This window comes from Pithys albifrons, chromosome 5, assembly GCF_047495875.1.
Source record: "Pithys albifrons albifrons isolate INPA30051 chromosome 5, PitAlb_v1, whole genome shotgun sequence".
Taxonomy (NCBI): Eukaryota; Metazoa; Chordata; class Aves; order Passeriformes; family Thamnophilidae; genus Pithys; species Pithys albifrons.
The window spans coordinates 75,898,589-75,917,346 of record NC_092462.1 but is presented as its reverse complement, the minus strand read 5'-3'; the positions used below and the strand labels follow the sequence as shown (position 1 = coordinate 75,917,346).

General features: G+C 46.2%; 1 protein-coding gene across 4 annotated transcripts in view; it reads left to right on the top strand.

Moving 5' to 3' along the window:
* ALMS1 (ALMS1 centrosome and basal body associated protein) overlaps positions 1-18,758 on the top strand; it is a 55,842-nt gene that overhangs the window by 11,706 nt on the left and 25,378 nt on the right. For 2 of the 4 annotated variants that reach the window (XM_071557084.1, XM_071557085.1), the window contains exons 4-7: positions 2,086-3,718; positions 4,617-4,736; positions 7,843-8,019; positions 12,312-13,465. In XM_071557084.1, the coding sequence (XP_071413185.1) occupies positions 2,086-3,718; positions 4,617-4,736; positions 7,843-8,019; positions 12,312-13,465 (3,084 nt within the window). The remainder of the gene's footprint in view (positions 1-2,085; positions 3,719-4,616; positions 4,737-7,842; positions 8,020-12,311; positions 13,466-18,758) is intronic. The other 2 variants (XM_071557087.1, XM_071557086.1) reach the window with 2 other exon arrangements.

The following is an 18,758-nucleotide window of genomic DNA, read 5'->3' as shown; positions in this document are numbered from 1 at the left end:
GAATGCCCAGCTTTGGTCACACCCACCCAGGGATAAACTGGTCCCACCTGCTGAACTGGGACAGGCTATAACCATCCAGGGACCTGTGTTATTGTTGGAATACTCTCTGCTGCTTCCACAGTTGTTCCAATCTCTTGGAAAATATAAATAAAGCCAAAATTGTGTTGCTCTTTTAAAAAAAAGCTTATCTGGCCCATCCCATGGCAGTAGATTTGTCTCAGATTTGCTCTCTGCACCTCAATGGAACTGCTTTTAATTACACTTAAATTAGTAAAATTCTGTCCTCTTTTTGAAATCATGGAGTCATTAAGGCTGGAAAAGATCTTTAAGATCATCAAATCCAACCATCACCACCATGTTCACCATCAAACCATGTCCTCAAGTGCCACATCCCCACCTTTTTTGGACACTTCCAAGGGGTGGTGATTCCACACTTCCCGTTTCCATGAAGGAATTTTTCCTAATATCCAGTCTAAACCTCCCCTGGTGGAACTTGAGGCCCCTTAAGAAATTCCCTTGTGCTTTCTGGCATGGATTTGTGCAGGAGGGTGTGGAATTTTGTGTCAGGGCTGGGACTGACTCTGATTAGTTAAAGGTCTGCTCAGGTCAGTCCTGCTCTGAATTTGCTCCAGGGCAACACCAGTTGTGGGTTTGGGATCACCACATTTATTACCAGTTTTTCTCTTTGTGCTCTGGGAGCAGCAGGAATTCTGTGTCAGGAGGGTTGGTTTTTATCCACTTGTTTGTAGAGTGGTCTTTAATCTGGAGATATTTGCATTTCTTTTTCTCCAAACTGCCTTCTCCTCCCTCCAGGCAGTTTGAGGGGCTGCAAAGATCCACTGTCAGCACTTGGGAGTGTCTTTGGTGATGAGAAAAGGCTTGGGAGCAAAAGTCCTGTCCATCCCTCCCTGCTGCTCCCTCCACATGCCCATCCCAGACCCCTCTATGCCCTGGGCTGGTCCCCCAGCATGGGCAGCAGGGCAGGGCAGGGGGGATTGTGCCCCTGTGCCCCCTCAGGGGAGCCCCCAAACCCCCCCAGAGCTGCCCCAGCCCTGGGCAACAACAGCCCAAGGCCGTGGAGCTGCTGCAGCGAGTGCAGAGGAGGCCCCGGAGATGGTGCAGGGCTGGAGCCCCTCTGGGCTGGAGCCAGGCTGGGAGAGCTGGGGGGGTCACCTGGAGAAGAGAAGGCTCCAGGGACACCTGAGAGCCCCTGGCAGGGCCTGAAGGGGCTCCAGGAGAGCTGGAGAGGGACTGGGGACAAGGCCTGGAGGGACAGGACACAGGGAATGGCTTCCCACTGCCAGAGGGTAGGGATGGGTGGCAGGACATGGGCTGAAGCTGCACCAGGGGAGGGGCAGGTTGGACATGAGGAAGAATTTCCTCACAGAAAGGGGGGTTGGGCATTGGAAGGGGGTGCCCAGGGAGGTGGTGGAGTCCCATCCCTGGAGGTGTCCAAGGAAAGGCTGGAGGTGGCACTCAGTACTCTCGGCTGGGGGACAAGGTGGTGTTGGGTCACAGGCTGGACTCGGTGATCTTGGAGGTCTTTTCTAATCCAAATGATCTTGTGAGATGGAGGATTAAAGGGAAATTCCTTGCTGGGAGGGTGGGCAGGCCCTGGCACAGGTTGGGCAGAGAAGCTGTGGCTGCCCCATCCCTGGGAGTGTCCCAGGGCAGGTTGGACAGGGCTTGGAGCACCCTGGGCTGGTGGGAGGTGTCCCTGCCCATGGCAGGGGGTGGCACTGGGTGGGTTTAAAGTCCCTTCCAGCGCAAACCATTCCATGATTCCATGTTGGAGAAGTAATTCTAAGAGACTTACAACTTTGTGGTTCACCAAACTCCAGGGTTCTGGTTCTGTTTGTTACAACCATCAGCCAAACCCACCTCAGCTAATTTGGGACTTAAATGATGATATATTTTAATTAATCCCTTATCAGATGAGTCCATCCCATGGTGTGAGTCCATCCCATTATGATGACTGACTTAATTACTGGCAGCTCTCATCTTACTTTGAGTTCTCCCATCCAGATTTTGCTGAGGGTGGGAAGTTTCCCACATAACCTCCATGAGCTCTTCTCTGTTTTCCAGGATCTTTGGCTTTGTGGTTTGGAAGCTTCCCCAGAGTATCTCCATAACCAGGAGCAGGACACAGAGCATTTCCAAGCTCCAAGATTCCCAACCACCAGACACCCCCAGCCCACCAGGACTCAGGAGCTCTCAGAGCCCAGCTCAGGCCGAGCTGTGGCATCCCACAGTGCCAACCTGAGGGACATGCAGCTGAAATCCTGGGATGCTGCTCCGATGCCGACGTGCTCCCAACACCCAGGAGCTGACAGGGCTCCTTTCCACGCCCTGCCTGAACTCTTCCCTCCACTGGAATGGGACACCTGTGCAGTGGGGGCTGGTGCACCAGCAGAATTCCTTGTGCCAGCTCCCAGGGTGGAGCAGCATGTGGAAGGGATGGCAAAGGAAGTCCCTTCTGTCACCTCCTCCTGCCAGTGCCCGCGGTCACCGCCGGGTTCCGAGGAACTGGGCAGCAGCTTCTCCAGGGGTGGCTTTGGTGGGACCATCGTGCCTTTGGAGGTTGACTCTGCCAGCACTGGGGGACAGAGCCATGACAGACAACCCTGGGAGAGCCCCAGGACCTGCCCTTCCAGCCCAGTCCTGGCTGGCTTCGTGTTCCTCGAGGGGCCAGACCAGGATGGGTCCCATCCTGGCCCTGCTGATGGAGACAGAGTTGAGGTTTATCAGGACACAGACTCTCTGTCAGCTCAGGATTCTGGGAGTGTCCATGCTGGGAAAAGACAGACCCACAGTGCAGGAAAATGTGATTTTTTGACCCAAGATGTGAGTGAGTTGGGCAGGCAGAGGGTCAGAGCTGGGAGGAACAGTCAGATGATAAATCCATTTATTGAACCCCCTTCTCTGAGCTCTTCCCAGCAGGAGAAAAGCAGCTCTGGCCACATCCTGTTCTGTGAGAGCTTGGAAGGTCCAGATCCAGCTGAACAAAAGGATTTGCTCCAGAGTCATAGGAAGTTGGGAGAAGAGATAAAAAGTCCTTCTGACCCACCTCTCATTCCAAAGGAGGTCGGGAAGGAGCAGATGGAGATGTCTCACCATCCACCCTCAGGGGAGGTTTTATCCACTACTCCTGGAGCTCCCTCTTCACCAACCAAGAGGTTCCTGTCCTGTGTCCACATCACCCTTTCCTCCAGGATTAATCCCTCGGAGCTGAGCGCGGAAAACGGGATGAAATCGGGACATAAACCCCAAATTAAGGCTCAACCAGCGCCTTTAAAAGCTCCAGAAGATTTAAGAGAAGCTGCTCCTAAACTCCCACCTGCTGAGCTTGTTCCAGAAGGTCAAAGATCACCTTTCCCAGTGTCTTCAGCAGGTCCCAGCCAGGTGTTTTGCTCTGTGACCAGCACAGCTGGACAAGAGCTGGTGCTGCAAAGCAGGGAGAGACCTCAAGTCTCTGCTGGGGGATCAGGGGGATTCATTCCCAAGGGTATTCCCAGCTCTACAATTCCTGGAAAACCTGGGAAAAGGACTTCTGATGCTGCCACTCAGATCACAACAGAAAGCCCCCAAAAAACCACCTTTTCAGCAGAAATTTGTGTTCATTCCCAAGAGGCTGAAGGTGCTGCCCAGAAACCACCTGAAGTTCCCAACGTTACAACTTCATCCCAGAACAAGATTTCCCCTTTCCCAAAGCAGCCTGGTGAGCAAATTCCTGTCTTATTTCTATATAGAGACTATATTCAAGATATTTATTAGTGTTAAACCTCAAAAATATACCTATTTTTTGTCTAAGTAACATTATGGAAATAATTTGTGTGTTTAAAGTTGCTCAGATGGGGGAAAAACCAAACCTTAAACTTGGGGTTTTTCAGTCTTGTGGGGTGGGATTTGTGTGGATAAAGTTGTGATTTAGAGCAGGTTTATCTACAGCTGAATTTGTTGTGTCCAAGTGTGATTTACTGATTGAATCCTCTGAGATTTGTGTGTAGATTATTTGAGTGGAGTCACCTCTTGGAGTTTGTCAAGAAATTGTCACATTAATGATTTTCTCTCCAGTCAGGATGGTACAAAAATAAGGGGAAAATATTCACATTACTATTTTTAATAAAAAAACTAGAATAATAATGGGATAGAATGAATAGAATAGAGTGAGAAATAGAATATTTTCAATAAAAAAATAAATAAAATAGAAAAATGTGCAGGGTTTTTACTGTCTGTGGGCAGAGGAAGGGGATGCTGCTCAGTGGTGGTTCATACTGGGGTTGTGACATCAACACACTGGTTTTATTGACTTGGGAGGCAAATCCTTGGGCCTTTAAATTTATTTCCTTAAACCTGGATCAGCTGGGTCCTGTCTGAGTCCAGGAGTTATTTCTTTAAGTCAGAGTTTGTCACCAATTGAATATTGCCTGGGGAAGGAAGATGTTTTTTCTAAGGGATGGTCAACCTTTGGGTGGGGATTCAACCTTTGCCCTTTGGGTGGGGATTCAACCTTTGCCCTTTGGGTGGGGATTCAACCTTTGCCCTTTGGGTGGGGATTCAATAATTCAATTAATGGAATAATTAAATGAAATAATAGCTGCATTTGATCCCCACAGCTCAACCTTTCCTGGTGCCTTACAAACCCTCTGGAAGTGCTGGGATGTATTATGTGCCTTACCTGAAAGGAGGAGCCCAAAGGTCTCCAGCTGAGGCAGAAACCAGTGGGGAGAGCTCAGGTAATTCCTTATCTTGGATCTTCCACATGGATATATCCATGGATACAACCCCAGGGGTGCAGAATTCCTGCCTGCAGGCTTTGCTTCCCATTCCTTGGATGGAAGGAAGGGATTTTAGTGCTCCATTCTGGCAGTGAAAAAAAAACCCCAGGCTCGATGTTTCAGCTTCATAATCCTTTATTTTCCCTTGGGAATTGCTGTTCAGTTTGGATTCCTTGGGAAGAATGGAGCACTTGGGCATTACAGCTTTTATTTGCAGCTTGTTTGCAATCAGAGCTTTTTATTATCCAAAGTTATTTGTAGACAACACTAATCTTAGAGATGTCCAGCTCCTGAATTCCTGACAGCTGGAAAGCAAAGGACAAGGTTGGGACAACATCCCAGCCACAAATTTGGCTTGGGCTGCTTCAGGTGTTTCTGCTCCTGAGTTTTTTTCCCATCTGTCTGTTGAAATATGCCCAAAATGAGAGCAACAAATGTGGTGCAAATCTGTTGTTTTGCAGAAATGCTGATGGCAGCTATAAAAATTCAACGTGCAAAGGAAGCAGTGTGAGGTTCTAGGGAAGTTTACAGGAGGATGGAAAAATGAAGCTTGTTTTTTCAGGGACCTCAGCTCAGGAGCAGGAGGAGCTGGAGGAGCTCAGGGGGGTGAATCCACTGAGTGTGACAAGGATGAGGAATCAGTGGGGCCACTCCAGGTTTCTGACACAGTGAGACAGTGATGTGGTCATGGAATGGTTTGGGTTGGAAGGGACTTTAAATCCCACCCAGTGCCACCCCCTGCCATGGGCAGGGACACCTCCCACCAGCCCAGGGTGCTCCAAGCCCTGTCCAACCTGGCCTTGGACACTCCCAGGGATGGGGCAGCCACAGCTTCTCTGCCCAACCTGTGCCAGGGCCTGCCCACCCTCCCAGCCAAGGATTTCTCTTTAATCTTCCATCTCACAGGATTATTTGGCTTGAAAAAGACCTCCAAGATCATCGAGTCCAACCTGTGGCCAAACACAACCTTGGAGACCAGCCCATGGCACCAAGTGCCACCTCCAGCCTTGCCTTGGACACCTCCAGGGATGGGACTCCACCACCTCCCTGGGCAGCCTCTTCCAATGCCCAACCCCCCTTTCTGTGAGGAAATTCTTCCTCATGTCCAACCTGCCCCTCCCCTGGTGCAGCTTCAGCCCATGTCCTGTCACCCATCCCTGCCCTCTGGCAGTGGGAAGCCATTCCCTGTGTCCTGTCCCTCCAGGCCTTGTCCCCAGTCCCTCTCCAGCTCTCCTGGAGCCCCTTCAGGCCCTGCCAGGGGCTCTCAGGTGTCCCTGGAGCCTTTTCTTCTCTCCCAGAGAGGCTCCAGAATCATGGAATGATTTGGGTTGGAAGGAACCTTAAATCCCATGCAGTGCCACCCCCTGCCATGGGCAGGGACAACTTCTATTAGACCAGGTTGCTCCAACCTGGCCTTGGACACTCCCAGGGATGGGGCAGCCACAGCTTCTCTGCCCAACCTGTGCCAGGGCTTGCCCACCCTCCCAGCCACCAATTCCTTCCCAATATCCCACCTATCCCTTCCCTCTGGCAATGGGAAGCCATTCCCTGTGTCCTGTCCCTCCAGGCCTTGTCCCCAGTCCCTCTCCAGCTCTCCTGGAGCACCTTCAGGCCCTGCCAGGGGCTCTCAGCTGTCCCTGGAGCCTTCTCTTCTCCAGGTGACCCCCCCAGCTCTCCCAGCCTGGCTCCAGAGTATCCAACCCCATCTCATCCCACCCCTGCCATGGGCAGGGACACCTCCCACCAGCCCAGGGTGCTCCAAGCCCTGTCCAACCTGGCCTGGGACACTCCCAGGGATGGGGCAGCCACAGCTTCTCTGCCCAACCTGTGCCAGGGCCTGCCCACCCTCCCAGCCACCAATTCCTTCCCAATATCCAACCTAAATTTCCCCTCTTTCAGTCTGAAGCCATTCCCCTTGTTCTGTCCCTCCATCCCTTGTCCCAGGTACCTCCCTCTTCCTTAAAGGCCCTTCAGATATTGAAGGCCTTGAATCCTTCTCTTCTCCAGGCTGAAAAATGCCAATTCCTTCAGCCTTTCCTCATAGGAGAGGCGCTGAAAGGACCACCCAGTGCCACCCCTGCCATGGGCAGGGACACCTCCCACCAGCCCAGGGTGCTCCAAGCCCTGTCCAACCTGGCCTGGGACACTCCCAGGGATGGGGAGTTCACAACCTCTGGACAGTGCTATTTAGAGAGCTCTGGAATTCCTGTCTCCAGGATACACAGACCTATTCTGGTCTTCCAGTTGTTCTCCATTGCTATTCTGAGCTTGGAAAAGAGACGTTTCCATCAGTCAGTGAAAGTGGCTGGAATTTTAGTGTGAGCAGGAAGGAATCTGGGCATTCCAAGTCCTGTGTCTGTTTCCAAGGAGGCTTCTTGACACTCACTCACCTGTGGGTACAACAGGGAAAACTTATCAGCCTCTCAGGGAAGAGCCTCCAAAGATCATGGAAAACAATGTGAGGCAATCCCTGCTGCTGCTGTGAGTCACTGGGGGTCATCAGGGAATCATGGAATGCTTGGGTTGGAAGGGACCTTCAAGTCCATCCAATGGGCAGGGACACCTCCCACCAGCCCAGGGTGCTCCAAGCCCTGTCCAACCTGGCCTGGGACATTCCCAGGGATGGGCAGCCACAGCTTCTCTGCCCAACCTGTGCCAGGGCCTGCCCACCCTCCCAGCCACCAATTCCTTCCCAATATCCCACCTATCCCTGCCCTCTGGCAATGGGAAGCCATTCCCTGTGTCCTGTCCCTCCATCCCTTGTCCAAAGTCCCTCTCCATCTTCTTTATAGGCCCATCAGATATTGAAGGCCTTGAATCCTTCTCTTCTCCAGGCTGAAAAATCCCAATTCCTTCAGCCTTTCCTCATAGGAGAGTTGCTGAAAGGACCATCCAGTGCCACCCCTGCCATGGGCAGGGACACCTCCCACCAGCCCAGATTGCTCCAAGCCCTGTCCAACCTGGCTTTGGACACTTCCAGGGATCATGATGTTGGTTAGTTACGGAATTTCTGTGTTTTTCCTTCTCCTCTTTTCACTCCTCATTTTTTGCTCTGTCTCTGCAGGGTCCAATGATGCTCCTGCTCCTCCTCCAAGATTCCAGACCCACAGGCTTGGATTGAGGGATGCTGATCCTCCAGGCAGTGCAGCTCTCCAGCAGAAAGAGAGAATCTCCAGTAAGAGAGCCAGGCCCAAGCTGGCCTGGGCTGAGGAGCAGAGGGTTCCACTGGGACATCCTGCAGGTACTCAAAGTGTGGTTTGAATTTTCCCTCTGATTTCGTACACGAGAAAGAAATTACAGCAAAAGAATTTTATTTCAGGATCTGTGATTTCTGTTCCTCTGATGTCCCTCCTGGGGGTCTACCGGGAGATGCTGAAGTTCACTCAGTTTTCTCTTCCTCATCTTTCTGCTTCTCCCTGGCTCCCAAAATACAGTTTGCTCAGAGAGGTTGTGAATTCTCCATCCCTGGAAGTGTCCAAGGGCAGATTGGACAGGGCTTGGAGCAACCTGGGCTGGTGAGAGGTGTCTTCAAGGACCCTTCCAACCCAAACCATTCCATGATTCCATGAAATACAGTGTCTCCAGGGCTTATTAGAGCCTGTGCAAAAGTGCCAGGAATTCCCTGGATAGAAAATCAGGAATGACTCTGTGTTGGGACGGGAGTTGTGCTCCTGCCCACAGACAATCCCAGGAGATGCTGAAGTTCACTCAGTTTTCTCTTCCTCATCTTTCTGCTTCTCCCTGACTCCCAAAATACAGTTTGCTCAGAGAGGTTGTGAATTCTCCATCGCTGGAAATGTCCAAGGCCAGGTTGGACAGGGCTTGGAGCAACCTGGGCTGGTGGGAGGTGTCCCTGCCCATGGATGGTCTTGAAGGTCCCTTCCAACCAAAACCATTCCATGATTTCATGAAATACTTGGCCAATACTGTCAACACTCCAGTGTCTCCAGGGCTTATTGGAGCCTGTGCAAAAATGCCAGGAATTCCCTGGATAGAAAATCAGGGATGACTGTGTTGGGATCGGGGTTGTGCTCCTGCCCACAAACATTCCCAGGTCTTGTGATGTCACATCCAGGATCTCTGTCATGTTGGTGTTTACCTGAGTTTGAGATGGACTTGCTGCTCTTTGTTCCTTCCACCCATTAACCTTGTGGGATGATATTCCTGAGGGATGAAGGTCAGGAAAGATCTTGAGGGGCTGGAGCGGGGCCAGAGAAGAGCAACGAGGCTGGAGAAGGGACTGGATGTGGCACTGAGTGTCCTCTGAAACACCTCCAGGGACAGAGAATCCACCATGTCTTGATCCAACCCCACTGTGATCACCAGCCCAGGGCACAGAGTGCCAGAGTGATCCCAGTGGGGTTGGATCAAGGGTTGGACTTGATGATCTCAGAGGTCTCTTCCAAGCCAAGTGAGAAGAGAAGAGCAACGAGGCTAGAGAAGGGAGTGGAGCACAAGTGCTGTGGGGAGAGGCTGAGGGAGCTGGGGGTGTTTAGCCTGGAGAAGAGGAGGCTCAGAGGTGACCTCAGCACTGTCTGGAAGTGCCTGAAGGGAAGTTGTGGCCAGGTGGGGGTTGGTCTCTTCTCCCAGGCACTCAGCAATAGGACAAGGGGGCACGATGGGCTCAAGCTCTGCCAGGGGAGGTTTAGGTTGGAGAGCAGCAAAAACTTCTTTGCAGAGAGAGTGCTCAGGCATTGGAATGGGCTGCCCAGAGAGGGGGTGGATTCCCCATCCCTGGAGGTTTTTCAGCTGAGCTTGGCCGTGGCACTGAGTGCCATGATCTGGTAAAGGGACTGGAGTTGGCCCAAGGGTTGGACTTGATGATCTCAGAGGTCTTTTCCAACCCAATCCTTTCTGTGATTCACTGCTCTGGTGGCCACTTGAGCTTCTGAGAGTGGTGACAGAATGAGCTGAGGCTGAGCTGAGTGCTGGGGTTGACACTGAATCTCATGACAGAGCTAAAATTGGCCCTCAGGGACACTCTTTGTACTAAAGCTGCTTTTGAGTGGCTGATAAACTTCTGGAGTGTGAGCAAGGAGGAGGATTTTTATTCCTGGATAGAGGTCCCAGGACCAGGGAATTGCTGAGTCCTTCCTAAAAACAGCTCTCAATCCCTCAGGGAAGCTGTTTATTTCCTGCTGCAGGATTTGCCTGACTTTAATTCTTTAATTACTTTCATCATTTTAATTCTTCACTTCAAGCTGGAGTTTTTCTTTAAAGCTTCTCTTTTCACACCAGAGGGATTTTGGTATTTCCAGAAGATAATTTTTATTTGCCATAGAAAATTTCCCCTGGTTGCATAAGGCTTGCAACATGAAAAACCTGGCTAAAAATGAAAGGGGAACAAAAGTGCTCATAGCAAATTAAATACTATTATTTTTCAGAGCTGTGATTGTCTAAAGGCCCAGGTAAGAAAAGAAGTGTAAGTTGAAAGAACCTTTTGTTAAACCAACCAGTGGAACCTTAAATCAGCTTTCAGAAGACTTGAAGGTCTTAAATCTTCCCTGACTTCTTCAACTGTATTTTTAGATGGTCTAATAAAAGATTAACTCTACCCACAGAGCTTGTCTAGAGCTTAAAATTATGCAAGTTATCTGGTTTTTTTTGAAAGAAAGTTTCTCCAGATAAACTTATTTTTATTTTCTGCCTGTTTACATTCCTTGCAGTTCCTTGGTAACTTTGGAAAAAATACAGGAATAGCAGAATTCTGCCTGGTATTCCCAGGCCTGATCTCATTGGGCAGGAGGGTGTGGGGGAAGCTCTTCCAGAAAATATAAACATTGGCCTTGGGTGGGAAAATAAATCCCTCCAATGTAAGGTTGGGAATGGTTTCTGGGAATGATTTTGATGTAGTCTCTCTGTTGGGAAGGGATCCTGGAGTTCAGTCCAGTATTATAGAAAAGGACATAAAAAAGTGGTTTTGAATTTGATAATTTCTTTTATTGTATTAAAAATAATTTTAACATTATTTTGGAATGAAGTTTTGTGTATTCCCAGAGAAGCTGTTGCTGCCCCATCCCTTGGAGTGTCCCAGGCCAGGTTGGACAGGGCTTGGAGCAGCCTGGGCTGGTGGGAGGTGTCCCTGCCCATGGCAGGGGTGGCACTGGGTGGGCTTTGAGGTCCTTTGCAACCCAAACCATTCCATGATTCTGGAGCCCCTCTGGGCTGGAGCCAGGCTGGGAGAGCTGGGGGGGTCACCTGGAGAAGAGAAGGCTCCAGGGACACCTGAGAGCCCCTGGCAGGGCCTGAAGGGGCTCCAGGAGAGCTGGAGAGGGACTGGGGACAAGGCCTGGGGGGACAGGACACAGGGAATGGCTTCCCACTGCCAGAGGGCAGGGATGGGTGGGATACTGGGAAGGAATTGGTGGGTGGGAGGGTGGGCAGGCCCTGGCACAGGTTGGGCAGAGAAGCTGTGGCTGCCCCATCCCTGGGAGTGTCCCAGGCCAGGTTGGACAGGGCTTGGAGCACCCTGGGCTGGTGGGAGGTGTCCCTGCCCATGGCAGGGGGTGGGATGGGATGGGCTTTAAGGTCCCGCCAACCCAAACCATTCCATGATTCTAAATAGACTCAGTTCAGATGTTGAGGTGTGATTAAATTCCTTCTTCACATTCACTTAGATATAAAATTCTCCTCGTTGCAAACTATATGAAGTACTATTTATGTGTTTTTAACTATGCTGAAACTTCATTTCTAAGTTTGTTCCATCTTGGGAATGGTTCAGTGATCCTGCTTTTAATCCTTTGAAATGTTTGGAAAACATTGGAATGAAAATCATCCTGTTTTGAGACTTACTGTTTTCTGTTTGAGGATCTTGAGGGGCTGGAGCGGGGCCAGAGAAGAGCAACGAGGCTGGAGAAGAGACTGGATGTGGCACTGAGTGTCCTCTGAAACACCTCCAGGGACAGAGAATCCACCATGTCTTGATCCAACCCCACTGGGATCACCAGCCCAGGGCACAGAGTGCCAGAGTGATCCCACTGGGGTTGGACCAAGGGTTGGACTTGATGATCTCAGAGGTCTCTTCCAACCCAAGTGAGAAGAGAAGAGCAACGAGGCTGGAGAAGGGATTGGAGCACAAGTGCTGTGGGGAGAGGCTGAGGGAGCTGGGGGTGTTCAGCCTGGAGAAGAGGAGGCTCAGAGGTGACCTCAGCACTGTCTGGAAGTGCCTGAAGGGAAGTTGTGGCCAGCTGGGGGTTGGTCTCTTCTCCCAGGCACTCAGCAATAGGACAAGGGGGCACGATGGGCTCAAGCTCTGCCAGGGGAAATTGAAGTTGGAGAGCAGCAAAAACTTGTTTGCAGAGAGAGTGCTCAGGGATTGGAATGGGCTGCCCAGAGAGGGGGTGGATTCCCCATCCCTGGAGGTTTTTCAGCTGAGCTTGGCCGTGGCACTGAGTGCCATGATCTGGTAAAGGGACTGGAGTTGGCCCAAGGGTTGGACTTGATGATCTCAGAGGTCTTTTCCAACTCAATTCATTCCATGATTCTGTGATTTACCAAGAAACAAAGAAATGAAAGTGTTTTCTTCTCTTCCAGGGCACAGAGGTCATTCAAAATCTGTGAAATCCACTCATTCCACCTTCAAATCCACACGGTTCTACCTCCACCATCCCATGGCCACGGGTGACAGCAGCGACCTCTCCGAGGGCAGCTCCGGCATGGGAAATTCCTTTTCCTGGAGGAAACCACATGGGCACCAGTGGCTGCTCTCTGTCCATCCCAGAAAGTCTGGGAAGAAGGAATTCTTCCCCCTGACTGCAGAGGCAGATGAGAGTAAAAACGAGGATCCAGACTTTGGGAATGAGACGTTGGGGATGAAGCGACGTCAGCAGAGAAGAGAAGAAGAAGAACAAGCAGCAGCTGGAAATTCTCCTTTGCCAGGGAGCCAAACAATGCCCCGTGCTGGGAATGCTGGAAAACCACCAAGGCAGGGGATCCAGAGCAGTGGGAGCTTGGATGAGCTCTGGGTGAGGTTTTTGGAGCGCCAGAGGAGGCACCAGCACCACGGTTTGAGGAGCACCGGGGAGTTGTCCCTCGTGGAACGCCTGGATAGGCTGGCCAGGGTCCTGCAGAATCCCATCAAACACACACTGGTGCCAGCCAAAGCTGGGGAGGGGAACGTTCCTGAGAGGAAAATCAAGGGAAGGGAACAGGCCAAAGTGGGATTGGAAGGTAAAATCCCTCCTGGGAGCCTCGCGGAGCCGACGGCAAAGTGTGTTGGAGAAAGAGCACATTCCAAATCCAGCCTGGGGGAGCTCAGGGAAAACAGGTCAGGAAAGAAGATGATCCACCACATGACTGAAATCCTGGAGGAGCAGCACTGCTTGGAAACTCCCAGTGGGAATTCTTCAGAGTCAAGGCTGAGCAGAGATCATGGCACCACCAGCACCTCCAGCACCTCGGGGTGGGACACGGCGATGCCGCCGGAGCTGGAAACGACCACCCCGAGTGAGAGGAGCAGCTCCATGTCCACCATTGACACTGCCAGGCTGGTCCAGGCCTTTGGGCACCACAGGGTGAGGGTGTCCCCAAGGCTTTCCCAGCTCTACTCCACCATCAGCCACCAGAAGAGCCGCTTGGAGGAGCAGAATGAGGGAAGCGCCAACAGGGCGGGCGCGGAACGTCCCGAGGGTGGCACCGAGAGGCACAAGAGGAGGAAGGAGCAGATCCAGGTGTGTGCTCAGGTAAAGGTAAAAACTGTTCCAAATAATCCAACAACCCCCTGCAGTGCTCCAGGCTGGGCATAGAGTGGCTGGAGAGCAGCCAGGCAGAGGGACCTGGGGGGACTGAGGGACAGGAAGCACAACAGGAGCCACCAGTGTGCCCAGGTGGCCAAGAAGGCCAAGGGGATCCTGGCCTGGATCCAAACTAGCGTGGCCAGCAGGCCCAGGGCAGTGACCCTTCCCCTGGACTCTGCCTTGGGGAGGCCACACCTTGAGTGTTGTGTTCAGTTCTGGGCCCCTCAGTTGAGGAAAGAGATTGAGGGGCTGGAGCGGGGCCAGAGAAGAGCAACGAGGCTGGAGAAGGGACTGGAGGTGGCACTGAGTGTCCTCTGAAACACCTCCAGGGACAGAGAATCCACCATGTCTTGATCCAACCCCACTGGGATCACCAGCCCAGGGCACAGAGTGCCAGAGTGATCCCAGTGGGGTTGGATCAAGGGTTGGACTTGATGATCTCAGAGGTTTCTTCCAACCCAAGTGAGAAGAGAAGAGCAACGAGGCTGGAGAAGGGAGTGGAGCACAAGCCCTGTGGGGAGAGGCTGAGGGAGCTGGGGGTGTTCAGCCTGGAGAAGAGGAGGCTCAGAGGTGACCTCAGCACTGTCTGGAACTCCCTGAAGGGAAGTTGTGGCCAGGTGGGGGTTGGTCTCTTCTCCCAGGCACTCAGCAATAGGACAAGGGGGCACGATGGGCTCAAGCTCTGCCAGGGGAAATTGAAGTTGGAGAGCAGAAAAAACTCCTTTGCAGAGAGAGTGCTCAGGGATTGGAATGGGCTGCCCAGAGAGGGGGTGGATTCCCCATCCCTGGAGGTTTTCCAGCTGAGCTTGGCCGTGGCACTGAGTGCCATGATCTGGTAAAGGGACTGGAGTTGGCCCAAGGGTTGGACTTGATGATCTGGGAGGTCTTTTCCAACCCAATCCATTCTATGATTCTGTGATTCATTCTATGATAATCCTCCCAGGAGTTTGAAACTCTCCAGCCTAAGTTTGTTATTTGGGAATCATTTAAACATTCCCAAAGAGTTCTGTTTCCATGGGAAGCTCCATCTCCTCCAGGCGACTCCAAGAAACAACTTCACTTTTCCAGGGATATCCTAAAACACCAATTACCATTTTTTATTCCCTTTATTTTTGTTGTCCTTTGATCTTTCCCTGGATTTCCCTTGGGAAGGAGGATCCTGGGCTGTGTTCCTGCTTTCCTGCAGCTCTGAGCAATCCCAGGGATAAAGGTTTGGATGGCGCAGCCTGAAGGAAAAACATCATTATTATTATTGGCATTTTCCTGCTGTTTCTCTGCTTTAAATGTCGGAATTATTTGGAATTTTGGGAGTTTTTTGCTCTGGCTCAGTGGTGGTTTTAAAGTGCTTGAATTTAATGAGTTGAAGGTTCTTTAAGGCCTAAGAATTCCAGGTGAAAACTTGTTTTAAAGTGGAGAAAATCAATTAAATTTGGCTGAATTTCATTCCCCTTTGGAGGAGGAATGAAAATAACCTTTGGAGAGGGATTTGACACAGATTTGGTGTAAAAAATGAGAATTTTGGTATTTTATAATGTCCTTAAATTCAAAAAAATTCAGGGGAAAGTGAGAAATATTGAACTATTTCTTCCCTTTTTTTTTCTGTTGCCAGAAGAAAGTTGTGTTGTCATCATTATTAGTGGCTTTAATTGAGATTAATTGCTCTTTTTTTCTAGAAACAGCTCCAAGTCTGGGTGTTCAATGATGAAAAGGAGTTGGAAATAATTTGCAACAAAAGTGAAGTGAAAAATAATGAAACTTGTTATTTTTCAAGGTGAAGAAAGGTTTGAAAATAGTTCAATTAATAAACTTTAAAGAAATAAATATTTATTTATTAATAAATTAATATTTATTTATTTACTTATGCAGAGGGAAAATATAACTGCCCCAATTATTATTTGTAATTTTAACGTTCATTTAAAGGCAAAATAAAAATCTCCTGAACTTTGCAACATTAAGAGCATTTAACAGTGAAATGGTCCAACGTTTCTGGCCTGATTATAAGATTTAGGAGATGATTTTAGTCCATATTCCAGTCAGAAAAATTAATCTTTTAAAGTCTGTTTGGTCCTTAAACCCAAATCTGGTGGTTTCCCTGTTAGGATAATAAATAGAATTAATAATAATAATAATAATAATAATAATAATAATGATGATAATAATAATAATGGTGATGATGATGATGATGCCACGTGGGTTCAATGCCTTTAATGGGTATAATAATAACAATAATAATAATAATAATAATAATAAAAATAATAATAATGGTGATGATGATGATGATGCCATGTGGGTTCAATGCCTTTAATGGGTATAATAATAACAATAATAATAATAATAATAATAATAATAATAATAATGGTGATGATGATGATGATGCCATGTGGGTTCAATGCCTTTAATGGGTATAATAATAATAATAATAATAATAATAATAATAATAATAATAATAATAATAATAATAATAATAATAATAATAAAGCCACGTGGGTTCAAGGCCTTTAATGGGTTTAATGAGCCTTTATATAATAGTAATAATAATAAAAATAATAATAATGGTGATGATGATGATGATGCCACGTGGGTTCAATGCCTTTAATGGGTATAATAATAACAATAATAATAATAATAATAACAATAATAATAATAATAATAATAATAATAATAATGGTGATGATGATGATGCCATGTGGGTTCAATGCCTTTAATGGGTATAATAATAACAATAATAATAATAATAATAATAATAATAATAATGGTGATGATGATGATGATGCCATGTGGGTTCAATGCCTTTAATGGGTATAATAATAACAATAATAATAATAATAATAATAATAATAATAATAATGGTGATGATGATGATGATGCCATGTGGGTTCAATGCCTTTAATGGGTATAATAATAATAATAATAATAATAATAATAATAATAATAATAATAATAATAAAGCCACGTGGGTTCAAGGCCTTTAATGGGTTTAATGAGCCTTTATATAATAGTAATAATAATAAAAATAATAATAATGGTGATGATGATGATGATGCCACGTGGGTTCAATGCCTTTAATGGGTATAATAATAACAATAATAATAATAATAATAACAATAATAATAATAATAATAATAATAATAATAATGGTGATGATGATGATGCCATGTGGGTTCAATGCCTTTAATGGGTATAATAATAACAATAATAATAATAATAATAATAATAATAATAATAATGGTGATGATGATGATGATGCCATGTGGGTTCAATGCCTTTAATGGGTATAATAATAATAATAATAATAATAATAATAATAATAATAATAATAATAAAGCCACGTGGGTTCAAGGTCTTTAATGGGTTTAATGAGCCTTTATATAATAGTAATAATAATAATAATAATAATAACAAGAATTATAATTCCAATAATTATAATAATAATTATAAAAATAATGCCACATGGATTCAAGACCTTTAATGGGTTCAATGAGCCTTTATATAATAATAATGATAATATTAATCATAATCATCATCATCATCATCAAAAAACCCACGTGGGTTCATGGCATTTAATGGGTTCAATGAACCTTTATATAATATTAATATTAATATTATTAGTAATAATAAATGCCACGTGGGGTCAAGGCTTGTAATGGGTTCAATGAGCCTTTATTTAATAATAATAATAATAATAATAATAATAATAATAATAATAATAAAGCCACCTGGGTTCAAGGCCTTTAATGCGTTCAATGAGCCTTTATATAATAATAATATTAATAATAATAATAATATGATTAATAATAATAATAATAAATGCCACGAGGGTTCAAGGCCTTTAATGTGTTTAATGAGCCTTTATATAATAATAATAATAATAATAATAATAATAATAATAATAATAATAATAATAATAATAATAATAATAATAATAATAATATGATTAATAATAATAATAATAATAATAAATGCCATGAGGGTTCAAGGGTTTTAATGGGTTCAATGAAGATGATGATGATGATAATAATAATAATGCCACATGGGTTCAAGGCGTTTAATGGGTTCAATGATAATAATAATAATAATAATAATAATAATAATAATAGAGCCACGTGAGTTCAAGGCCTTTAATGGGTTCAATGAGTCTTTATAGAATAATAATAATAATAATAATAATAATAATAATAATAATAATAAATCAGCCACGTGGGTTCAAGGCCTTTAATGGGTTCAATGAGCCTTTATTTAATATTAATATTATTATTATTATTAATATTATTATTAATAATAATTAATATTATTATATAATTAATATTATTAATAATAATAATAAAGCCACCTGGGTTCAAGGTCTTTAATGGGTTCAATGAGCCTTTATTCAATATTAATATTATTATTATTAATAATATTATTAATAATAATTAATATTATTATATCATTAATATTATTAATAATAATAATAAAGCCACCTGGGTTCAAGGTCTTTAATGGGTTCAATGAGCCTTTAAATAAATACTACTACTACTACTAATATTATTAATATTAATCATATTATTATTAATAATAATAATAATAACCATAATAATAATAATACCATCCAATAAATAGATAATAAATAGAATTAATGAGATAATAAATAGAATTCATGCTTAAAAACTAAAGGCTCATTGAACCCATGAAATGCCTCAAACCCACATGGCTTTGGAAGGTCCTATTCTTTTATTTTCTATAAAATGACTTAAACCCCCCCATGTAGAGACACCCATGACCCATCTCAACTAAGAACTGAGAGCAGATAGATGGAAACCCAGCAAATCTTAATTTAAAACTCAAATTCTGCTCCTTCCTGTCCTGTTTGGCTGACGAAAAAAAATCAAGATTTATTTCTATTTTTACCTGCAAATCTTTATTTTTCCAAAGCAGAGAATCTTTCCCTTCTCCCAGAGAAATTCCAGCACCAATTTTTCTGGGAAGTTGTGCATTTTGGAGCTCAGGGTTTGGGTTTTTTTTTTAAATTTTTTGACAGCCCATTGTCAGTTCAGCTTTCAGGAAACTTGGTGGCAGCTTTTTTTTTTTATATATATATATATTTTTAGCTGCCAAATCCAGCCCAGAAGGTTTTTTGTTTTTTTTTTTTTCCAATTTCTGGTCCCTCTGAATCCCTCTCGGAGCTGCCATCTGGTAGCAGGTCCAGAGCTAAAGGTTGGGCTGAAATCATGGAATATTCTGCTCCAAACAGGAATAGCCAGGGCAA